The 25,080-nt window shown below is 53.6% G+C and overlaps 1 protein-coding gene across 7 annotated transcripts in view; it reads left to right on the top strand.

The window, feature by feature from the left end:
• LOC143696599 (uncharacterized) overlaps positions 1–25,080 on the top strand; it is a 54,887-nt gene that overhangs the window by 19,357 nt on the left and 10,450 nt on the right. For 4 of the 7 annotated variants that reach the window (XM_077193181.1, XM_077193182.1, XM_077193177.1 and 1 more), the window contains 2 exons: positions 475–541; positions 13,468–13,520. In XM_077193181.1, coding sequence (XP_077049296.1) covers positions 475–541; positions 13,468–13,520 — 120 coding nt within the window. Of the gene's footprint in view, positions 1–474; positions 542–5,817; positions 5,918–13,467; positions 13,521–25,080 lie in introns of all 7 variants that reach the window. The other 3 variants (XM_077193183.1, XM_077193180.1, XM_077193179.1) reach the window with 1 other exon arrangement.

Here is a 25,080-nt window from a genome sequence, read left to right as displayed (position 1 = left end):
GTGGGACAAACCGGCTCTAATTAGGGCTGGCTTTGTGGGACAAACCGGCCCTAATTAGGGCTGGCTTTGTGGGACAAATCGGCTTTAATTAGGGCTGGTTTTGTGGGATACATCCAGAAGCAGATCCCAGGAATTCCCGTCCGTCCGTCCGTGGGAAATGAGTTGGAAACCTGTCCAAAGTCGCTGCTAGCAGGAGAAACGCTCGTGATTCCCTCGCTCCTATCGATAATAAAGAGTTCAAGGAATGTTATTTAATAACATTTTCCTGTCTGGTCAGTGGAGCTAAAGCAGGACAGCGATTCTTTGGCAAGACAATAAAAAGTTCCTTTTCTGCTTACTGGATGCTTTCCCCTCTGCAGAGCATAAATCACATTTTGTGTGAAGTGTGCATCCTTGCTCTGCCAGTTATTTGAATCTCTGGTACTTTATAATAAATGCTTTTTATTGATTTTTTTTTCTTCTTCTTTTCCTCAGGAAAAAATGGAATAAACTCCTGGAGCAGGCAGCTGAGAGGAGGAAACGGGATCAGCATCTTTGCAAGGTAAAGGTGGCAGCACAGGGGGGACTCGCCTGGCTCAGCAGCTCCGCCAGTGCCACCACAGCACAAACCCGGTGGCCCAAATTGAATTCCAAATTCCAGCTGAGCCCTGGGTGAGGCCAGGAGGGGCTGCAGAGTCCCTGAGGCCCAGGGAAGGGCCTGGAGCCCCTCAGGTGGGATTTCTGCAGGAAATTTCTGCTCACACCCAAAATCGCCCTGCAAGGGCCACGCTGCTGTTCCCCTGCTGGAAATGTGTTCCTACTCCAGGTAATGCCGTGCTCATTACACAATTACCTCGAGTGCTCCACAAAGCATTAATTGGGCTTGATTGAGACATTCCCCGTGCAGGAGCCACCTCTGTCACGGTGACAAATTGCAGGGCCCTGATGGGGCTCCTCCAGCAGGGAACAACGGGTGGAGCCTCAATTGTGAGGGCAAGAATGAGGTAGAACTGATCCTTGTGGCACTCAAAATACCAATCACAGGCTGGAAACACCTCCAAGGTGCTCTTCCAGCTCAGGACATTCTGTGAGTTTATATACCACGAGTTTATGGTGTTATTTCTGCATTATTTACAAAATATTCCTCAAACCCTGGGCCTTGCCAAGAGCTCGGTCCTGGGCCACCACCTCCGTGAGTCTGTTGCCAAATTGTCCAAAGGTTCAGGGGCTGGAAACACCTCCAGGGTGCTCTTCCAGCTCAGGACATTCTGTCTTTCCATGAGTTTATGGATTATTTACAAAATATTCCTCAAGCCCTGGGCCTCGTCAGGAACCCGGCCCTGGCCACCACCTCCGTGAGTCCGTTCCCAAATTGTCCAGAGGTTCAGGGGCTCCACAAAGCATTAATTGGTGCTTGATTGAGACATTCCCCATGCAGGAGTCACCTCTGTCACGGTGACAAATTGCAGGGCCCTGATGGGGCTCCTCCAGCAGGGAGTGCATGGAGGGAAGCAGAACCTCAGCCTCAATTGTGGGGGGAAGAACCGATCCTTGTGGCACTCAAAATATCAATCACAGCTGGAAACACCTCCAAGGTGCTCTTCCAGCTCAGGACATTCTGTCTTTCCATGAGTTTATGGATTATTTACAAGATGTTCCTCAAGCCCTGGGCCTTGCCAAGAGCTCGGTCCCCGCCACGTCCCGGTGGCCGTTTGGAGGTCACGGGGAATTTTCCATTCAATGAGGAGAGGATTTTGCCCGAGGTGCCTGCAGATGTTGCCAGAGATGCCCCAAGGCCCTGCAGGTCCCTTCCTGCCTGAGATGGGAACCGAGAATAATTCCCAGGGTGTGAGGGGCCTCAAGTCAGCGGGCTGTGAGGAGCCTGGTGCTCACACACCGCAACTGTCACCGGGAACCCTCCACCCAGCCTTTATATAATAGGGGAGGTATTAATCAGGAGTGGAGGTCTGCAAATATTTGCCTGTTTCCATAGAGATGGGGAGCCCACACACACAATAAATACCTTTTCCCACATGCGTTATCATCGCTGCCTAATCATATAATCACCAAGGCACGGCTCAGGCGGGCCAGCAGGAGAATAAACACCATTAATTAACAGATTTATCAACTAGAGGAGGAGGAGGAGGTGGCAAACGAGGAATGGAGTGGAAAAAGCACTTTGGAGCAGGTTTGGGCCTTTCTCGTTTCTCCAGGAAACTTCACCAACTCTTAATTAGCTCCCCAAATCCTCTCTGCGCTCTTCCAAAAATAAAACTTGCGACAAGTGTTCGAAACCACGCCGCGCTCTCACCCACCAAACACACATTGGAGTACAAATAGAAAGCCACGGCGGGGAAGTGTCACAGGCTTTGCCTGCAAGGAGGAAAATAAAACTGAGACTCCTGGCACAGGCACAAAATCCGACAGGCTGTCACCCGGGGATCGTCTGGGAACGGGGCACGTGCTAAACCCAAAGGGAATTTTGGAATTTAAACAGCAAAGTTTGAAGAGTTCCTTTGGTTTTCAAACACCTTTGCCCAGGGTGGCACCTCCATCCAGCCCCATACTGGGAACGCAGCGTCCACACCCAAAGGGATTTTTGCTGTTCATTCCATTCTAAATCAGAATGGATTTTGGAATTAAAGCAGCAAAGTTTGAAGAGTTCCTTTGGTTTCCAAGAGCCCTGCCCAGGGTGGCACCTCCATCCAGCCTGCTCCCCATAGTGGGAACGCAGCGTCCACACCCAAAGGGGTTTTTGCTGTTCATTCCATTTGAAATCAAAATGGAGTTTTGGAATTAAAGCAGCAAAGTTTGAAGAGTTCCTTTGGTTTCCAGGGAACTGAGCCCTGAGTTCCCAGGGATGCAAGCACCTCTGGTTCCTGGGGGTGAAGAGGAGCCATTCCCAGGGATTGGATCATGGAACAAACAACTCCACGGGACTGGGAAGGGACCAGAGCAGGGCAGGGCCACCTTTCCCTGTCCCGGGTGACCCATCCCGCCTGGCCTGGCACTCTCGGGCTTCGTTGTTATTCCCGTGGGAGTCCCGTGGTTCGGAGCTGCTGCCCGGGCACCAGGGGCCGGGTGAGGGGCCGGTCCCGGGCCAGCCGTGGTGTCCCGCGGTTCGGAGCTGCTGCCCGGGCACCAGGCCCGGAGCGGGGCAGGTCCCGGGCCAGCCGCGGTGTCCCGCGGTTCGGAGCTGCTGCCCGGGCACGGCGCTCACCAGGCCGGGCACGGGGCCGGTCCCGGGCCAGCCGCGGTGTCCCGCGGTTCGGAGCTGCGGCCCGGGCACGGCGCTCACCAGGCCGGGCACGGGGCCGGTCCCGGGCCAGCCGCGGGCTCCCCAGGCTCGGCGGCGCCCCCGGGCCGGTCCCGCCGCGCCGGGGCCGGGCCGCGCCCGTCGGCGCTGCCGTGTGAGTGATGCGCGTTGCGGCGGCATGACGGGCTCATTATGGAGCATAATTGCGGCGCAATCTCCTGGTAAACACCGGGTTAAAGCCCCTGGAAGATGCTTGTTCCTCTCGTTATTAATTAGCACGTGTCCACTCCGCCAGATCCAGAGCCCAAACTTCATTTGTTATGTTCAGCCAAATGCATGAGTAGCTTTGGAGTAATTATTTTCCAACATCATCTAATACCTCTCTGCACATCAATTAAAAATCCTCTTAACAAGGAACTGCATTTTGTTGGAGATCAAATGCCTCGTCCAAAGCTGTATCAATCATGTAGAGCTAATTAGTGGGTCTGCTTTATATCATTTGTTTTACTTTATTATTCTATTATACACTTCCTAATGAAACCAATTGAACAATTTGGAAATCTTTGTTCAATTAATTGAAGGCTTAAAGGCCAGCTCCCTTTTCTTTTGCCTTTAAAAAGCAGGGATGCAAAGGGAAAGAAGATTCCCTGCACGGCTTAGATCGATTTTATTTATTCCGTTTATTTGATATCTCAATGGGGTTAGGGAGGAACACTGTCCCAGGAGGGCTCTCCCATCCATGGATCTGCAGGAACACTGTCCCAGGAATGCTCCCATCCATGGATCTGCAGGAACACTGTCCCAGGAATGCTCTCCCATCCATGGATCTGCAGGAACACTGTCCCAGGAATGCTCCAATCCATGGATCTGCAGGAACACTGTCCCAGGAATGCTCTCCCATCCATGGATCTGCAGGAACACTGTCCCAGGAATGCTCCCATCCATGGATCTGCAGGAACACTGTCCCAGGAATGCTCCCATCCATGGATCTGCAGGAACACTGTCCCAGGAATGCTCTCCCATCCATGGATCTGCAGGAACACTGTCCCAGGAATGCTCTCCCATCCATGGATCTGCAGGAGCACTGTCCCAGGAATGCTCTCCCATCCATGGATCTGCAGGAACACTGTCCCAGGAGGGCTCCCATCCATGGATCTGCAGGAACACTGTCCCAGGAATGCTCTCCCATCCATGGATCTGCAGGAACACTGTCCCAGGAGGGCTCTCCCATCCATGGATCTGCAGGAACACTGTCCCAGGAATGCTCCCATCCATGGATCTGCAGGAACACTGTCCCAGGAGGGCTCTCCCATCCATGGATCTGCAGGAACACTGTCCCAGGAGGGCTCTCCCATCCATGGATCTGCAGGAACACTGTCCCAGGAATGCTCCCATCCATGGATCTGCAGGAACACTGTCCCAGGAATGCTCTCCCATCCATGGATCTGCAGGAACACTGTCCCAGGAATGCTCTCCCATCCATGGATCTGCAGGAACACTGTCCCAGGAATGCTCCCATCCATGGATCTGCAGGAACACTGTCCCAGGAGGGCTCTCCCAGCCCTGCTCAGTCCCAGCAGCTGGAGCTGAGAATTTCCAGGTCATCCTTCAGCTCTGTTTTCCAATCACCACAAGCAGAGGGAGAGGATTCGAGGCACAAACAACAGAGGAGCATTCCAAAAATCAAACTGCAGCTGGAGGAGGGAGAGCTGGACAAGGGACAGGCTGGAGGACGGGATAAGGGGGATGAAAGAGTCTCTGAATCCAGGATGGCTGATGGCACCTGGACTGTGTCACCTCCTGTGGCAGCAGGAGCTGGGCAGGGCCAAACCCCCAAACCTGGGCACAGTCCTGGCCTCCTCATGACAGGGGAGACGTGGAGATGGGAAGGGGCTGCAGAATCCCTGAGGGGGTTGGGAAGGGGCTGCAGAATCCCTGAGGGAGCCGGGCAGGGGCTGAGCCTGGAGCAAAGGAGGCTCAGGGGCCCTTGTGGCTCTCACAGCTCCTGCCAGGAGGGCACAGGGACAGGGCAGCTCAGGCTGGGTCCCATCAGGGATTTCCCCATGGAAAGGGAGCTCAGGGAGGGTTTTTGGAGCCCCCATGGTGCCCAGCATCCCTGGGACACCTCAGGGGTGACGAAGCACGGCTCCGTGCGTGCTGCTGGTGCAGGAGCAGGAATTGAGAGCAGCCCCTCTGCAGCCACCGTGAAAGCTTCTCAGCTAAATCAAACTGACAAATCAGCAGATGCTGAGGGGCTTGCAGCAAATGGACTGTGTTTCCTTTTTCATATGGAGAAGGAAGGTAAAAATAAGAATGACTTTCACATGCCGTCAGATTGCTCGGGAGAAATTAAAGGATATTCTGGAAGCATTGGAGCAGAGGGAACGCAGATTTAGACCTCTCGAAGTCTGAGGTTCCTGCTTGTCAGTAATAGCAGAACGCATTTCTGGGCTGCTTTAAAGGCGCAGCTCTGGCAGGAGGGCCGGCAGAGCCACCTCCAAGCCTTGCCAGGGGCTGGCAGCAGTTGTGGCTTCCCTGTGAGCAATCAGAGCACTCGGGCTGGATGTTTACTGCGCACACAGGTCCCCCTCGGCCCCAGCTGCTCCAGATGTGCCGCGAGTGCGTGCCCGGAGCGGACGCGGGTGGTCCCGGCCCCGCGGAGCCTTTGATGTGCACGCCCAGGTAGGAAGGGCTTGGATGGGGACATTTGGGAGCCATTAGGGCTCCTGGCTCGCACACGGGAGGGAGAGGGGGGAACATCCTTTTCGGATTATTGCGGCTTCCTGTTTGGAGAGCTGCGGCCAGCTCCAGCTCGCATCCAGCGAGGAAACAAAAGCAGACGCGCACACAGAGCCCGGGGCCCCTCGGTGTCACAGGAGGGCCGGGCTCAGTCACTTCCGAGCTTACAAAACGCCCCAGGAAAGAAATGAAATCCCGAGCTTGCCCAGTGCAGCACAGGGAATGAAAAAGGAGTGGAAAAGCAGCCCCGGTGACCTGGGCTGGAGCTCACCGCTGTCCCGAGGGTGTCACTCAGCCCCGCTTCCAGCCTTAAAATGGGGCTTAAGTAGGCCACAAGTGCCGGGACCCTTGTGCTGCCGCCGTGGGGATGTTTCAGCTCCAGCGAGCGCTGAGCCGGGTTTAGCCAGCGGGGCTGGGTCTGGCAGTGCCTTGAGCCGGGTTTAGCCAGGGGGGCTGGTTCCAGCCGGGTCCAGCAGTGCTCTGAGCCGGGTTTAGCAACCCGGGTTGGCTCCAGCAGCCCCAGCGTGCCCTGAGCCGGGTTTAGCCAGGGACCCGGCCTGGCCCAGCAGCCCCAGCGTGCCCTGAGCCGGGTTTAGGCAGGGACCCGGCCTGGCCCAGCAGCCCCAGCGTGCCCTGAGCCGGGTTTAGGCAGGGACCCGGCCTGGCCCAGCAGCCCCAGCGTGCCCTGAGCCGGGTTTAGGCAGGGGCCCGGCCTGGCCCAGCAGCCCCAGCGTGCCCTGAGCCGGGTTTAGGCAGGGACCCGGCCTGGCCCAGCGTTCCCAGCGCAGCCGCGGCCGCTCCCGCCCGGCTCGGAGCGCCCTCAGCCCGTCCCAGGCAGGAAGGACAATCGGGGCCACGCGGCCGCTGCTCGCTCGGTTTCCCCTCTGCTCGGGGAAGTTCGGATGGCTGGGTCTGGCTGGGAAGGAAGCGCAGCCCCCTCGTCACGGGGCTTTAGGGACAGCAGCTCGGGGTGTCCTGAGAACGGCTCCGGACAAAGGCAGCGAGGGGTCCCCGCCCACTCCTGGGGTCCTCTCCTGCCCCTCAGCTGGGAAATTAATTTGGAGCAAAGTGTAAAGGGGGAACATTTTAGCGATCGAATCCTGTGGGTCCCATTATTTAATTTCTGGGTACAAAGCGGGGAACGCAGAGACAGATGCGGGAGAGAGCTCGAGAGGCAGCGAGGACATTGTTCAGCCCCGCTCCTCTGAAGGGCCAATAATTGAAGGCAATTATTCCCTTCAAGCCCTTCAGTTCCAGGGGCTGCCGCAGGAGTTGCAGGGATAAAAGTGGGAGCCTTTCATGTGGAGCTCTCAAGTGCCCGGCCTCCCGGCAGAGCAAAGCCACACGGAGAGGGCCGGCTTCCCTTCCTCCTCCATGCATTATTCCAGAATGGGATTATTGAACATTACTGAATGGAGAATTTAAATACGCCACATTGACAGCTCGTTAATTTAATTTTTTTAAACAAGAAAAACAATTCACTCATCATCAAAAATATGAATTGAATCTTTTAAGGGAACCTCCAAGGAAAAACACAATGGTTGCTGTTTTCCCTGACTCTAGGGCTCCTTGCTTAATTCTGCATTAGGGAGAAATTTCTGTTTAGCTACCAAACAAAATCCAGGAAGTTGGAGGTGTCCTGTGCCATGAATCCCTCACAGCAGGTGCTAAGGAGCTCCTGCACATCTGGAATTCCCCAATTCCCATCCATATCCATCCATACCCATCCATGTCCATCCATACCCATCCATGTCCATCCATGTCCATCCATGTCCATCCATGTCCATCCATGTCCATCCATACCCATCCATACCCATCCATGTCCATCCATACCCATCCATGTCCATCCATGTCCATCCATACCCATCCATACCCATCCATGTCCATCCATGTCCATCCATACCCATCCATGTCCATCCATGTCCATCCATGTCCATCCATGTCCATCCATGTCCATCCATACCCATCCATACCCATCCATGTCCATCCATGTCCATCCATGTCCATCCATACCCATCCATGTCCATCCATGTCCATCCATACCCATCCATACCCATCCATGTCCATCCATGTCCATCCATACCCATCCATGTCCATCCATGTCCATCCATACCCATCCATGTCCATCCATGTCCATCCATACCCATCCATGTCCATCCATGTCCATCCATACCCATCCATGTCCATCCATGTCCATCCATGTCCATCCATGTCCATCCATGTCCATCCATACCCATCCATGTCCATCCATGTCCATCCATACCCATCCATGTCCATCCATACCCATCCATACCCATCCATGTCCATCCATGTCCATCCATACCCATCCATGTCCATCCATGTCCATCCATACCCATCCATACCCATCCATGTCCATCCATGTCCATCCATACCCATCCATGTCCATCCATGTCCATCCATGTCCATCCATGTCCATCCATGTCCATCCATACCCATCCATGTCCATCCATGTCCATCCATGTCCATCCATGTCCATCCATACCCATCCATGTCCATCCATGTCCATCCATGTCCATCCATACCCATCCATACCCATCCATGTCCATCCATGTCCATCCATGTCCATCCATACCCATCCATACCCATCCATGTCCATCCATACCCATCCATACCCATCCATGTCCATCCATGTCCATCCATACCCATCCATGTCCATCCATGTCCATCCATACCCATCCATGTCCATCCATGTCCATCCATACCCATCCATGTCCATCCATGTCCATCCATGTCCATCCATGTCCATCCATGTCCATCCATACCCATCCATGTCCATCCATGTCCATCCATACCCATCCATGTCCATCCATACCCATCCATACCCATCCATGTCCATCCATGTCCATCCATGTCCATCCATGTCCATCCATGTCCATCCATACCCATCCATACCCATCCATGTCCATCCATGTCCATCCATGTCCATCCATGTCCATCCATGTCCATCCATACCCATCCATGTCCATCCATGTCCATCCATACCCATCCATGTCCATCCATGTCCATCCATGTCCATCCATGTCCATCCATACCCATCCATGTCTATCCATGTCCATCCATACCCATCCATGTCCATCCATACCCATCCATACCCATCCATGTCCATCCATGTCCATCCATGTCCATCCATGTCCATCCATGTCCATCCATGTCCATCCATACCCATCCATGTCCATCCATGTCCATCCATACCCATCCATGTCCATCCATACCCATCCATACCCATCCATGTCCATCCATGTCCATCCATACCCATCCATGTCCATCCATGTCCATCCATGTCCATCCATGTCCATCCATGTCCATCCATACCCATCCATACCCATCCATGTCCATCCATGTCCATCCATGTCCATCCATGTCCATCCATGTCCATCCATACCCATCCATGTCCATCCATACCCATCCATACCCATCCATGTCCATCCATGTCCATCCATGTCCATCCATGTCCATCCATGTCCATCCATACCCATCCATACCCATCCATGTCCATCCATGTCCATCCATGTCCATCCATGTCCATCCATGTCCATCCATACCCATCCATGTCCATCCATACCCATCCATGTCCATCCATACCCATCCATACCCATCCATGTCCATCCATGTCCATCCATACCCATCCATACCCATCCATGTCCATCCATGTCCATCCATGTCCATCCATGTCCATCCATGTCCATCCATACCCATCCATACCCATCCATGTCCATCCATACCCATCCATGTCCATCCATGTCCATCCATGTCCATCCATGTCCATCCATGTCCATCCATACCCATCCATGTCCATCCATGTCCATCCATGTCCATCCATACCCATCCATGTCCATCCATGTCCATCCATACCCATCCATACCCATCCATACCCATCCATGTCCATCCATGTCCATCCATGTCCATCCATGTCCATCCATGCCCATCCATACCCATCCATACCCATCCATGTCCATCCATGTCCATCCATGTCCATCCATGTCTATCCATACCCATCCATGTCCATCCATGTCCATCCATGTCCATCCATGTCCATCCATACCCATCCATGTCCATCCATGCCCATCCATGTCCATCCATGTCCATCCATACCCATCCATGTCCATCCATGTCCATCCATGTCCATCCATGTCCATCCATACCCATCCATGTCCATCCATACCCATCCATGTCCATCCATGTCCATCCATGTCCATCCATACCCATCCATGTCCATCCATACCCATCCATGTCCATCCATGCCCATCCATGTCCATCCATGTCCATCCATACCCATCCATGTCCATCCATGTCCATCCATGTCCATCCATACCCATCCATGTCCATCCATACCCATCCATGTCCATCCATGTCCATCCATACCCATCCATACCCATCCATACCCATCCATGTCCATCCATGTCCATCCATGTCCATCCATGTCCATCCATACCCATCCATGTCCATCCATGCCCATCCATGTCCATCCATGTCCATCCATACCCATCCATGTCCATCCATGTCCATCCATGTCCATCCATACCCATCCATGTCCATCCATACCCATCCATGTCCATCCATGTCCATCCATACCCATCCATACCCATCCATACCCATCCATGTCCATCCATGTCCATCCATGTCCATCCATGTCCATCCATACCCATCCATGTCCATCCATTTCCATCCATACCCATCCATGTCCATCCATACCCATCCATACCCATCCATGTCCATCCATGTCCATCCATGTCCATCCACACTGCCAGGCAAACTTCATTAGGAAAAGAATGAATCCCCAAATCCAAGCTGCAGCCAAATTTTGGGAGTGTGGTTTATTCCTGGTAGTGTGCCATGGTTTGGGTTAGAAAAGGCCGGGAAGTTGCCATTAAATCCCAATCCCGCGGTAGGAGCTGTCTGGAGCTGATCCCCATCCGTCCCAGCGCAGCACAGGCGGGGTTAACCCTGGATTGGGGCTGGATTTAGCTCAGAGAGCCACAGCACCCCGGGGATGGTGCCAGCTCCCAGGGGTTCCAAGGATTCCCGTCTCATTCCTGCCATCTTGCTCCAGAAAACCCCACGTGCTCACCGAGCAGTGCAGCATCCCATGGAAATCACACGGCTCTGGAACAAGGGGATCCTTTGCATGGATTTGGGAACCCAAGGGATTAGGGGTTTTAGCTGTAAGCCCAGCTCAGGCTGCTCTGCAGCACTTCAAACTCCTAATTTCCCAAAATCTCCATTTCGCCCGCTCAAGATCTTTGAGCAAGCAGCAGATTTGCCCAGGCTGTGCTAATCCCACATTTCATCCTTGCCTGGGCTGGTTTTAGAGGCTGAGAAATGTAATCCTAATTTAATCCACACTGGAAGCTGTGAGGGAGGCCAGGGGCACTGGGAAGGATGGGCTCAGCAGGAAAGGGGTTCCCAGAAATTCCCTCTGTGCTCCCGAGCCCACAGCCCTGCTGGCTGGAAGGGAATTTCAGGGACACTGGCGGATTTTCCCCCTGTGGGGACGCTGAAACTTGGAAATCTCCACCAAGAACAGCCTCAGAGACAACCTCGAGTCCTTTGATCAACCTGTCTTGGGGCCAAAGTTAAGATCCTCAGCTCCCTGAGGCCTTGGCACACTCAGAACATCCCCAGGACTTTCATGCTCCTTGTCCCCAAAAAGAACTCATGGGAAAACCCACGGTGGGAAAACCAGATCGAGACTGAGAACAGGGAATAAATCAGGAGCTGGACTCTGCTGATCCCTGTGGGGGTCAGGAAATTCTGTGTCCCTGTGATCCTCCTCTGCTCAAATTCCAGGTCAGTGCCGGACAGGAGCTGTGTCCAGGCAGGCAGGAGGGAGCCCCATCGGGATAATGCACCCTGGGGCACAAAGCAGTTTTTATCTCCAGCTTTCTGTCCAGGAAAAGCAGCTTTTCCTCCCCATTCTATTCACACTGCACCTTAGGAATGCTGGGCTTAGTTAAGCTCAGCTTTAGCTGGTGCTGGAGGGCTCAGGTTCCAGATTTGGGAGGTAAATGGAAACACAAATATAGGAAATGTGCCATCCCAAAAGCAGAGAGGAAACCAGAGGTCTCAGCCTCCAACGCTGTTGCTGGAGCTGGGATTTAGGGACTTTGTGGGGGATTAGTGGGATGGATCACCTCCCTTTCCCCCCAGATTCAGCAGGGCCGTGATTTGTGCCCGCTAAGCCGCTCTAATGATGAACAATCCTTTTTATTAACGGGCCTAAAAATAGCAGCTGCAGCCAGCCCTTACATAAAGCAGCAGTGCCATGCGTGCCCCTGGGAGCGCCTCGGGGCCAGAGAGGGCTTCAGCTGCTCTCAGCTCCCCTTGGGGGCTGCCCTGGTCATTTCTGGGGGCTTTGGGGCTGCACATCCGCACAGATACCCCTGCAGCGCCTGGGGATGTCACCCAGCGCCCTTCAGTGCCACCAGCGGCTGCTGCTTCCCCTTTTCCAGGAGTTTCAGGGGCACAGGAGACAGCTGGGATCCCCACAGCTCTGATTCCTTGGGGTCCATCTCAGGGATGCCTCAGCCTGGCCCCTTCCCACCTGGGAATGAAATAAAACCAGGGGGATGAACCAAAAAAGGGGAGAGGAACCTGGCAGTGATTCGCACTCAGCTGGGGGGAATCCTTCTGGGTGCCTGAGCCCAAAATCCTAAAATCCCAGCAGCCAAACCCTGCTCAGCTTTTCCCCAGTGAGCCCTGAGTGCCTGAGGCCAAAATCCCAAACCCCAGCAGCCAAACCCTGCTCAGCTTTTCCCCAGTGAGCCCTGAGTGCCTGAGCCAGCCCCAAATCCCAAACCCTGCTCAGCTTTTCCCCAGTGAGCTCTGAGTGCCTGAGCCCCAAATCCCAAACCCTGCTCAGCTTTTCCCCAGTGAGCCCTGGGTGCCTGAGCCCCAAATCCCAAACCCTGCTCAGCTTTTCCCCAGTGAGCTCTGAGTGCCTGAGCCCCAAATCCCAAACCCTGCTCAGCTTTTCCCCAGTGAGCCCTGAGTGCCTGATCCAGCCCCAAATCCCAAACCCTGCTCAGCTTTTCCCCAGTGATCCCTGGGTGCCTGAGCCCCAAATCCCAAACCCTGCTCAGCTTTTCCCCAGTGAGCCCTGAGTGCCTGATCCAGCCCAAAATCCCAAACCCTGCTCAGCTTTTCCCCAGTCTCTGCCTCTCTCTGTAAGTTCCAGGATGGAATTAGCAGCTCAATCATGAGCAAAGGAATCGGAGCCTCCTCCAAGCTGTCAAGTGCATTTTGCTGGGTGATTAATTGGCAGAGCCGTGGCCAAGCCCTGGGTCCTGCCACAGGCCATGCCCTTGACTTGCACCTGCCACTGATTGCACAAAATGGATGTCTTCACTTCTCCCTGCTTTTTAATTTTCCCTCCCAGTTGTTTTTCGGTGCAGCTGTTGAGCTGCTCGAAGGAAATCTTATTTCTCTCCACCAGAAACTTGAACAACTTCCCGTGATTTTTGTTCTTTTTCTAGGAGCTGGGGCGTTGCTGTGCTTTGTGGAGGTGCTGCAGTGGGATCTGCCAGGGGTGAGTGCAGCAGAACGGGGCAAACCCAAAAAAATGGGGATTCTGCCCGTTGAACCCAGTGGAGGAGTGAAGGAGAAGAAGTTTTTACCTTTGGTGTTGAATTTTGTGGCAGAGACCGAGGCAAAAGGGGCAGATCCTGTGGGGGGCAATTCCAGGTGATTTGGTGTCACAGGGATTCCCGGATGGGGACAAAGCCGGGGCAGTGGCAGCGAGGAGAATCCCACAGAACTCCTCCCTCCCTGGTGGTTCCACACGTGGGAAAAAATTGGGAAAAATTGGGGGAAAATTTGGAAAAATTGGGGAAACATTGGGGAAACATTAGGAAAAAATTGGGGAAAAATTGGGGGGAAAATTGGGGGGAAATTAGGAAAAAATTGGGGGGGAAATTGGGGGAAAATGGCGGAAAAAATGCAGAAAAATTGGGGGAAAATTGGGGGAAAATTGGAGAAAATTGTGAAAAAAATTGGGGAAAATGGGGAAAAATTAGGAAAAATTGGGGAAACATTGGGGAAAAATTGGGGAAAAATTAGGAAAAAATTGGGGAAACATTGGGGAAAAATTAGGAAAAAATTGGGGAAAATTTGGAGGGAAAATTGGGGGAAAAAATTAGGGAAAATTGGGAAAAAAATGGGGAAACATTGGGGAAAAAATATGAAAAAATTCGGGAAACATTGGGGGAAAATTAGGGAAAATTGGAGAAAATTGGGAAAACATTGGGGGAAAATTGGGGAAAAATTGGAGAAAAAATTGGGGGAAAATTAGGAAAAAACTGGGGGGAAATTGGGGAAAATTGGGGAAAAGTGATGGAGAATTGGGAATCAAACAAATTGAGTGTGACAGCAAAAAAAAAGAAAAAAAGCCAAGTCTTGCCTGGATTTGCTTGCTGGGAATGCCACGAAGTCAAGTATCTTATTAAGTTCAAGAGAATTACATTTTCCATGCTCCAGAGAGAGACACGAGCCCTTTGGAAAATCATAATGAACGGCTTTGTGCCACCCTCATTTACATAGCTTTGATAAATGGCTGTAACCAGATTAGGCAGATAAAATAACCAGTCTATTAATTACAATGATTATTATTTAATAGAAAATGGGATTCAGCAATGCATTATATGGATGTGCTGGTTTATCTCTGGGAGGAAGATAAGTGTCCAGCTCCTCTGCAAGCCAAAGAATATGTTCATTACCTGGGCAAGATTTATAAGGATAATTGAGGGTAATATTTGAAAACTCTTGGCCTTATTTGGTGGACAAGGCAGGGCTGCTGCTTTAATTAAGCTGCCTAAATGAAGTTATCAAGCAGGGACCCATTTGTGGGGAATTACTGCAAACTTTGGGAGCTGCACGAGCCCCAGGGTTGTTATCTCCAGCCCTGGCTGTGTTTTAGGGGAAATTAAAAACCCTGAGGCCTGAGGGCCCAGCCTTTCATTTCGGTGAGAAATTCCTGGGCTCCTCAGGACAGGAGCAGGGAATTGAGGAATTCCCTGTCCAGGGCAGGGAATTGAGCTGGGATGGGGCTGAGGGAGCTGGATGGGGCTGAGGGAGCTGGGATGGGGCTGGGATGGGGCTGAGGGAGCTGGGATGGGGCTGAGGGGGCCGGGATGGGGCTGGGATGGGGCTGGGATGGGGCTGAGGGGGCCGGGATGGGGCTGAGGGAGCTGGGATGGGGCTGAGCCTGCAGAAATGAATTTAGGGGGAACATCCTGGAGGTGTCCATGGCAGGGCCGGCCGTGGCTCTGGGTTCCAGCATCACTCCCCGAGGGGGTTTGTGTGGAGCACGGCACAGGCAGGGCCAGCAGGGGCGGGCCCCGCGGTGTCCCCTGTCCCTGTCCCGTGTCCCTGGCTGCCGGTGGCAGCGGCGATGAAAGATGGATGGTGCCATCTGTGCCCGCACATGGCACGGCGCAGGGGAGCTCAATGCTAAGTAGAGCACGAGACGCGGCTGCCGGAGTCACCCCGGCAGAAAATGAGCGCGGCCGCAGCGCCCGGAGCCGCCCCAGCCCCGCACCGGCCCCGGCAGCCGCAGCCAGAGCAAAGCAGCCAAAGCAGCCAAAGCAGCCGCGCCCGGGCTGAGCCGGCTCCCGTGTGCCCTGTCCCGTGTCCCCTTGTCCTGTGTCCCGTGTGCCCTGTCCCGTGTGCCCTGTCCTGTGTCCTGTGTGCTGTGTCCCATGTCCCGTGTGCCCTGTCCTGTGTGCCATGTCCTGTGTCCTGTGTTCCATGTGCCGTGTCCTGTGTGCCCTGTCCCGTGTCCCGTGTGCTCTGTCCCGTGTCCCCTGTCCTGTGTCCTGTGTGCCCTGTCCCGTGTCCCGTGTGCTCTGTCCCGTGTCCCCTGTCCCGCAGCCACTCTCTGTGTGTGTCCCGTGTCCCCTGTCCTGTGTCCCGTGTCCCCTGTCCCGTGTCCCCTGTCCCGCAGCCACTCTCTGTGTGTGTCCCGTGTCCCCTGTCACCTGTCCCCTGTACCGCAGCCACTCTCTGTGTGTGTCCCGTGTCCCGTGTCCCGCAGCCACTCTCTCTCTCTCTCTCTCTGTCCCCTGTCCCGCAGCCACTCTCTCTCTCTCTCTCTCTGTCCCCTGTCCCGTGTCCCGTGTCCCGCAGCCACTCTCTCTCTCTCTCTCTCTGTGTCCCCTGTCCCCTCCTCTCCCCGCGGCTCCGTCCCCGCCTCGCTGGTCGCTGTTGTCACCTTTCCGATCGGTGTCGTGTGTCACACCCCCGTCGGCCCCCGCCTCTCCCGTGCCTCCTGGTGGCGTCTGTCCGGTCCCCTGTGCTCAGGGTGCGGCTGCTCAGCTGTGGGTTCTGTCCTGAACCCCTAAACCCGTCTCACACACAGTTCCAGCCTGCAGGGAGCTGCTGCTGGGTAATCATGACCCAGGGCTGGGGCTGCAGGGGCCTTTTTGGGTTCCTCGCTGTTGTTTTCAGCTGAGAAATCCCAGCTGGGGCTGAGAGTTCGTGTGTGTGTGTGGGGAGATGTTTTCCTTCCTGAGCACCCCAGATTCCTGCTCAGATTTTCAGCTTGGAAAAGGCTCCCAAGAGCCCCAAATTCCTGCTCAGATTCCAAATGGAAAAGGCTCCCAAGAGCCCCAGATTCCTGCTCGGATATTCCAAATGGAAAAGGCTCCCAAGAGCCCCAGATTCCTGCTCACATTTTCAGCTTGGAAAAGGCTCCCAAGAGCCCCAGGTCCAACCATTGCCATGTCCCCAGGTGTCACATCCACACGGATTTCAATCCCTCCGTCCTGCCCGTTTCTCACTCGTTCCATTTGGAATGTTCTCCCCAGGGATTTTGCTCCAAACGGTTCTGGGATTGTTGAGGTATTTGCCGGTGTCCCTGGAAATCAGGAAATGCAGGTTCTGGTGATCCTCACTTGGAGGGCCTCAAACGGGCAAGGGGAGGAAGGATTATTCCCATTTCTTTGCTAAAATGAGGTGGGAAAAAGGCAAAACCAGGTGCTTTGAATTTTTCCAAGGTGCAAACCAAATGACAAAAGGCAGGAGCATTGCATTGTTTGAGTTTGGAATAAAAGGCAGATAATTAGGAAATTGGGAGTCGATTAATTTCCCAAATTTACTCAGGCACGAAGCACTGAGCTCTGGTGATATTTGCTTACCTCGTCATTATGCAAAAATATATTAGCTAATTATTTTGACTAATGCAATTAAGATATGCATATTTAGCAGAAACGCCACAATAGAAACGTTCCAGTCAGCAGCTGCTGGCTCGGCACTCGTGGGCAGCCGAGAGGCAAGAGGAAAACAGGGATTCTGTTCCTGCTGCGCCAGGAATTCCGGCCCAAAATCCCAGATTCCTGCTCTGGGGCAGCTGGGAAAAGCCTCCCTCCCTCCTTCCGTGGGATTATGGAAGGGTTTCATTCCGTAATACATGGAATTCCAGTATCCCATTATTCCAATATGGAATTACAATATCCCATCGTTCCATCATGGAATTCCAAAATCCCAGATTCCTGCTCTGGGGCAGCTGGGAAAAGCCTCCCTCCCTCCTTCCGTGGGATTATGGAAGGGTTTCATTCCGTAATTCCATTGTGGAATTCCAATATCCCATCATTCCAATATGGAATTACAATATCCCATCATTCCATCGTGGAATTCCAATATCCCATCGTTCCCTCATGGAATTCCAATATCCCCATCATTCCATCATGGAATTACAATATCCCATCATTCCAATATCCCATCATTCCATCGTGGAATTCCAATATCCCATCATTCCATCATGGAATGAATTCCAATATCCCAGATTCCAATATCCATCATGGGATTATGGAATTCCAATATCCCATCATTCCATCATGGAATTCCAATACCCCAAATTCCATTATGGAATTCCAATATCCCAGATTCCAGTATCCCATCATTCCATCATGGAATTCCAATATCCCAGATTTCAATATCCCATCGTTCCATCATGGAATTCCAATATCCCATCATTCCATCATGGAATTCCAATATCCCAGATTCCACTATGGAATTCCAATATCCCATCATTCCACTATGGAATTCCAACATCCCATCATTCCAATATCCATCATTCCATTCTGGAATTCCAACATCCCAGATTCCTGCTCAGATATTCAGCTTGGAAATGCCTCCCTTCCTCCTTTTCATGGAATTCTGGAATGTTTTAGGAATTCCATCCCAATGTCCCCCTTCCGTGGAATCCTGGAATGTTTTAGGTTGGCACCATGGGATGGGCATGGAAGGAACCCAAAGCTGCCCCAGCTCCAGGGCTGGCACCCCGGGCACGGCGGGGCCCTGCTCTGGGGGCACTGCCAGGGCTGCTCTGGGTGCTGTGGGTGCCCCAGACGGCTGCTGTGGGTGCCCAGGCTGCTCTGCTGTGGTTTCCCAGGCCGGGTGCTGTGGGTGCCCAGGCTGGCTGTGCTGGGTGCCCAGGCTGCTCTGCCGGGTGCTGTGGGTGCCCAGGCTGGCTCTGCTGGGTGCCCAGGCTGCTCTGCCGGGTGCTGTGGGTGCCCGGGCCGGCTGCTGTGGGTGCCCCGGCCGGGTGCTGTGGGTGCCCGGGCTGGCTCTGCCGGGTGCCCAGGCTGCTCTGCTGTGGTTTCCCAGGCCGGGTGCTGTGGGTGCCCAGGCTGGCTCTGCTGGGTGCCCAGGCTGCTCTGCCGGGTGCTGTGGGTGCCCGGGCCGGCTGCTGTGGGTGCCCCGGCCGGGTGCTGTGGGTGCCCGGGCTGGCTCTGCCGGGTGCCCAGGCTGCTCTGCTGGGTGCTGTGGGTGTCCAGGCTGCTGTGGGTGCCCGGGCTGGCTCTGCTGAGTGCCCAGGCTGGCTCTGCCGGGTGCTGTGGGTGTCTGGGCCGGGTGCTGTGAGTGCCCAGGCTGGCTCTGCCGGGTGCTGTGGGTGTCTGGGCCGGGTGCTGTGAGTGCCCAGGCTGGCTCTGCCGGGTGCCCAGGCTGCTCTGCTGGGTGCCCAGGCTGCTGTGGGTGCCCAGGCTGGCTCTGTCGGGTGCCCAGGCTGCTCTGCAGGCTGCTGTGGGTGCCCAGGCTGCTCTACAGGCTGCTGTGGGTGCCCGGTGCCCACGGGCACGGCGCTGGCATGGGAGCTGCTGCAGACACAGCCCAGATTGGCAGCAGATGGCACCTCCCACTCTCAGGGAAATATTTGAAAGGGCACCCAAATGCAGCGGGAGCCATTTGCCAGCCCACATGGCTGGGCAGGAATGAACCAAACTGGGCACGGGCACCCAAACAGTGCCAGCTGCTCCTCCGTGGGAGCCCCGGAGGCCACAGCTGGACTGCAGAACAGCTGGATTTGTGGGGACAGGGAAGGAAAAGCAGCTTCCTGCTCCTGATGCCATCCCTGGAGAGGAGGGGACAACTCCCAGCCCTCCCGTGCCACACAGGGTGCCCAGAGCCAGCCCAAACCAGTCCAGAATCCCATGGAAGGAGGAAGGGAGGCTCTTCCCAGCTGCCCCGAGCGGGAATCTGGGATATTGGGCTGGAATGGCTGGCACGGGGTGTGGCAGGGCCAGGAGCGCTGGCAGTGCCAGCCTGGGAGGGCCCCCTGGCATCCCCTCCACCCTCACCTGGCACAGCCCAGCAGGGCCAGGGCTCAGTCCCTGCTCTGCAGCCACAACAATCGAATCCAAAGCTCTTCTCTTGTCTGGATCCTGTGTGCACTTTGGGAAGCTTTTCCCAAAATCTGCTCCTGAAACTCAACAGGTTTAACTCTGCTGGGTACGGGATGGACATCCCTGAGGAAAACAATCCCTGAGGAAAATAATCCCTGAGGAAAATCATCCCTGAGCAATTCCAGGCTTCTTTTTTCGTCCAGGAATTCTCTTGGCAATGTTCAGGTACAATTTCAATTCTCCTGTCAATGTCAAGGTGCAGTTTCAGTTCTCTTGTCCATTTTAAGGTGCAGTTTCAGTTCTCCTGTCCATTTTAAGGTGCAGTTTCAATTCTCTTGCCAACATTAAAGTGGAGTTTCAGGCTTGGGAACACCCTTGGGACACTTGGAGGGATCAGGAAACTCCAAAACTCAAGGCACCAAGAGCAGGAACTTTCAGCCTCTCCTCGGCTGCATTTGGGGAAGTTCTGGTGGTGCAAAATTTAAAAACCGAGGTGAAGCTCCCGGGGTGAGATCCAGCACGTCCCAGGCTCGCCCCTCCACAGGCAGCGATTTTATCTCGCCCTGGCAGCGCTTGACTTTTATTCCTCGTGATGATTTTCGGGACGCCGAGCGGGTGCGGCGGGAAGGGCTCTGGGGGCAGATTATTGCGGCAATGGCTGCAATGTAAATCCCATTAGGCCGTGCCACACATCCCACAGCGAGGTCTGGCAGCCCCGCTCCTCCTGCAGGGATCTCCGCTCGCCGGGAAGCCGCAGTGAAACTTAATCGGGAATTACAACGCTCTAAATACCCGCCGAGGAGACGGCGAGCGGACTTTGCGAGCCCAAAGCCTTTAATCTCCTTAGGTAATGAGGGGAAAAGCGGCGCAGGCGGCAGCTGCGGGAGAGCTCCGGCTCCGTTCCCCACCCCGAATGTCGGGAGCAGCCCGCAGGAAACGGGGAAAAGCAGCTCCCGGCAGCCGGCAGAGAGCGAACTTCCCTCCTTTTGCCGTGAATGAATCGATTCCGCGGGGATGGCACCGGGCAGGAGAGCAGCAGGGGCAGCCCGGGGAGGCACCGGGGAGGAGCTCCCGGGGCTCCGGAATCGCAGGATTCCAGCCTGGGAATGGCAGGAACGGGGTCCAGGATCACAGAATTCCAACCTGGGAATGGCAGGAACGGGGTCCAGGATTCCAACCTGGGAATGGCAGGAACAGGGTCCGGGATTGCAGAATTCCAACCTGGGAATGGCAGGAACGGGCTCCAGGATTCCAACCTGGGAATGGCAGGAAGGGGCTCCGGAATGGCAGGATTCCAACCCGGGAATGGCAGGAACGGGGTCCAGAATTCCAACCTGGGAATGACAGGAATGGGGTCCAGGATTGCAGAATTCCAACCTGGAAATGGCAGGAAGGGGCTCCAGGATTGCAGAATTCCAACCTGGGAATGGCAGGAACGGGGTCCAGGACTGCAGAATTCCAACCTGGGAATGGCAGGAACAGGGTCCAGGATTCCAACCTGGGAATGGCAGGAAGGGGCTCCAGGATTCCAACCTGGGAATGGCAGGAAGGGACTCCAGGATTCCAACCTGGGAATGGCAGGAAGGGGCTCCAGGATCACAGAATTCCAACCTGGGAATGGCAGGAAGGGGCTCCAGAGCTGCAGAATTCCAGAGACCCGTTCTCATTAGGGTTTCCACTGCAATTTTGCCTAATTAGTCTCCAATAATTAATGCTGCGAGCTGGAATCAGACAAACGCTGGCGAGGCGGCCCCATGGAAGCCATCAGTCTTTGGTAGTAATGATTATGTTCTTTTTTATTATTAAAGATCCCATTAGAAAGAATTGATGATTTTTCCCCTTTGTGAGAGAAATAATCAACATTCCGGCGGCTGCTCCCGGTTTTTGGTGCGGATCCCTAATTAGGCACAGTTAAAAAGAGATTTTGCCTGAATGGCTTTTGGGGAACATTACATCCAAATTACAGCCCCAACAATTTATTTCCTGGGAAAATACATTCCCAATAAATAACTCAAATCCACTTGGGCTGAAACAACATCCCAGCCACGAGGAGGCAGGCAGGGAAGGAGAAACTCCCATCGGAAGAGATTCCCAAAGCCAGTGGGAAACTGGAGAAAATTCCAAATTGGAGAAAATTCCCAAAGCCAATGGAGAAAATTTGAGAAAATTCCCAAAGCCATTGGGAGATTGGAGAAAATTCCCAAAGCCAGTGGAGAGATTGGAGAAAATTCCCAAAGCCATTGGGAAATTGTAGAAAATTCCCAATGGGGAATTGGAGGAAATTCCCAAAGCCAATGGGAAATTGTAGAAAATTCCCAAAGGGAAATTGGAGGAAATTCCCAAAGCCATTGGGAAATTGGAGAAAATCCCAAATTGGAGAAAATTCCCAAAGGCGAAGGGAAATTGGAGAAAATTCCCAAAGCCATTGGGAAATTGAAGAAAATCCCAAATTGGAGAAAATTCCCAAAGGGAAATTGGAGGAAATTCCCAAAGGGAAATTGGAGGAAATTCCCAAAGGCGAAGGGAAATTGGAGAAAATTCTCAATGCCAGTGGGAAATTTGAGAAAATTCCAAATTGGAGAAAATTCCCAAAGCCATTGGGAAATTGTAGAAAATTCCCAATGGGGAATTGGAGGAAATTCCCAAAGCCAGTGGGAAATTGGAGAAAATCCCAAATTGGAGAAAATTCCCAATGGGAAACTGGGGAAAATTCCCACTTCCCAGCAGCTCCTGGTGTGGGATGCTGTTGCAGCTGGAGGTGCCTCTTGCCCAGCTGCTCTTGGAAGTGCCTTCAGTGGGAAGCCTGCAAGAGGAAGGATTTGGGGATCATTCCCATGCTGGGAAGTTTTGTCTCCAGAGCCATTTCGTGCAAATTTCGCTCTCTGCTTGTTGGGAGCCGATGGATTCCGACGGCGCTCGCCTCGAGTCCTTACGGCGTCGGATTCGCTGCGGATCTTAAAAACAATGCCGGCAAAAACTCCGCTTAATTCAGCGGGAATTCAGCTTTTATTCCCATCCCGGCTTTGGCAGGCTCCCCCGTTCCACATCCAGGAGGGATGGAGCCTTTCCGCCGCGAATCAAATGGAGCGGGTGATTTGCATGCACCTTTGGAGTCCAAATCAAACATTTGCCCTGCCTTGGCCCTGGTTTAATTAAAATGATGAGAACGGGCGATAGGCTTTTGGTCTGAGGCAAAAAGGATGCACAGCCCTGAAATTTGGAACGAACATGAAAAAAATCGTGAAAGGCATGGTTGGGAGTGATAAGAAACGCCAGGACTATGTATTACACGGGATCACGGGATGAAAATAGAAAATACCCTCAGAAAAACATCCCGGCGTGCTGCGGAAGCGCTGTGGGAAGGGCTGGGTTGGATTTCAGGGTTTATGGATAACGCACCCAGCGCTGCCCAGGCTCCCCCAGCCGAGGGAAGGCAGCGGGAATTTTCTCATGGACACGGGGCCTGCTTGCATTTTTGAGCACAGATTCATTTCTCTGATTGGGAGTCGAATGCATTTGAAATGAGTGAAATGCAAGTTCTGGAAAGCAGCTGCTCATTCCTAAGGATCCATCCATCCATCCATCCCTCTCTGCCATTCCCAGGGATTGGGGCCGTCAATACTCCAGGTAAACTGAGGGATGGAGTGTTCAGGAACACATTTTCTCCACTGAATAGAAAGTTTCTTTTAAAAACTGTAATTTCCAATGGCTGTTCAAAGAGCTGATTGAAACCGAGGGGTTTTTCCCCAAGACCATTGCAACAGCTGAGCTGTTTTTGGCCCCCAAGTTTGGCACAGTGAAATAAAGAGCAAAGCAGGAATTCCTGTAGGATTTGGGCTCTCTGGGTGGCCTTTTCAGGGCCATTTCCTCACCACCGCCCCAGCCCCACGGGGAAAATTCCTCCCCACAGGAATTCTCCCCTTGGGACGGGGTTTTGTCCCCAGCCCGTCACCACCAGAGCTGGTTTGATTTTCAGTTGTAAATACTTGGATGTCTGGGCTCTGGTGCAGCCCCAAATTCCAGCAGCAGGGAACAGCTTCCAGGAGTTTTTACTTGGCTCAATTCCCCACTTTTCTTCAAGTCTCAAGGGGGAACTGCTCATTTCCCAGTGGGATCCTGCTCTTGAGCTTGCTGCTGTCCCAGGAGTCACGGCCAGGGGTGGGATGGAATGGGATGGGATGGGATGGGATGGGATGGGATGGGAATGGGGTGGCAATGGCAATGGAAACAGGATGGGAATGGCAGTGCCAATGGCAATAGCAATAGCAGGGACAATGACAATGGGATGGGAATAGGATGGCAATGGCAATGGAATGGCAATGGCAGTGACAATGGCAATGGCAGTGGGAATGGCAATGACAATGGGAATGGCAGTGACAATGGGAATGGCAATGGGATGGCAATGGCAGTGACAATGGGAATGGCAGTGACAATGGCAATGGAATGGCAGTGCCAATGGGATGGGAATAGGATGGCAATGGCAATGGCAATGGCAGTGACAATGTCAATGGCAATGGAATGGCAATGGCAGTGACAATGGGATGGCAATGGCAGTGACAATGGGAATGGCAATGGGATGGCAATGGCAGTGACAATGGGATGGCAATGGCAGTGACAATGGGAATGGCAATGGGATGGCAATGGAATGGCAGTGACAATGGCAATGGCAATGGAATGGCAGTGACAATGGCAATGGCAATGGGATGGCAATGGCAGTGACAATGGCAATGGAATGGCAGTGGCAATGGCAATGGCAATGGCAGTGACAATGGGAATGGCAATGGGATGGCAATAGCAGTAACAATGGCAATGGCAGTGGCAATGGGATGGAAATGTCAGTGACAATGACAATGGCAATGGAAGGGCCCAGGCAGCAAAACTCCAGAGGATTTGGGCAGGGTAGAAGAGGAAGGAGCACATGCACAGGGGCTGAGCTGGGCTGGGGGCTGGGCCAGGGGGCTTTGTGCTGCTTTGACATCCCTGCGGCGTCTGAGGGAAGAGGGCAGTGTCAGTGTCATCATCCATCCATCCATCATCCATCCATCCATCCATCCATCCATCATCCATCATCCATCCATCCATCCATCCATCATCCATCCATCCATCCATCCATCCATCCGTCCATCCATCCATCCATCCATCCATCCATCCATCCATCCATCATCCATCCATCCATCATCCATCCATCCATCCATCCATCCATCCATCCATCCATCCATCATCCATCCATCCATCATCCATCATCCATCCATCCATCCATCATCCATCCATCATCCATCCATCATCCATCCATCATCCATCCATCCATCATTCATCCATCCATCCATCATCCATCCATCCATCATCCATCATCCATCCATCCATCCATCCATCCGTCCGTCCATCCATCCATCCATCCATCCATCCATCCATCCATCCATCATCCATCCATCCATCATCCATCATCCATCCATCCATCCATCCATCCAT

Source organism: Agelaius phoeniceus, chromosome W (genome assembly GCF_051311805.1).
Source record: "Agelaius phoeniceus isolate bAgePho1 chromosome W, bAgePho1.hap1, whole genome shotgun sequence".
Classification (NCBI taxonomy): Eukaryota; Metazoa; Chordata; class Aves; order Passeriformes; family Icteridae; genus Agelaius; species Agelaius phoeniceus.
The sequence above is the reverse complement of the archived record's forward strand: the minus strand, read 5'-3'. Positions and strand labels throughout refer to the sequence as shown.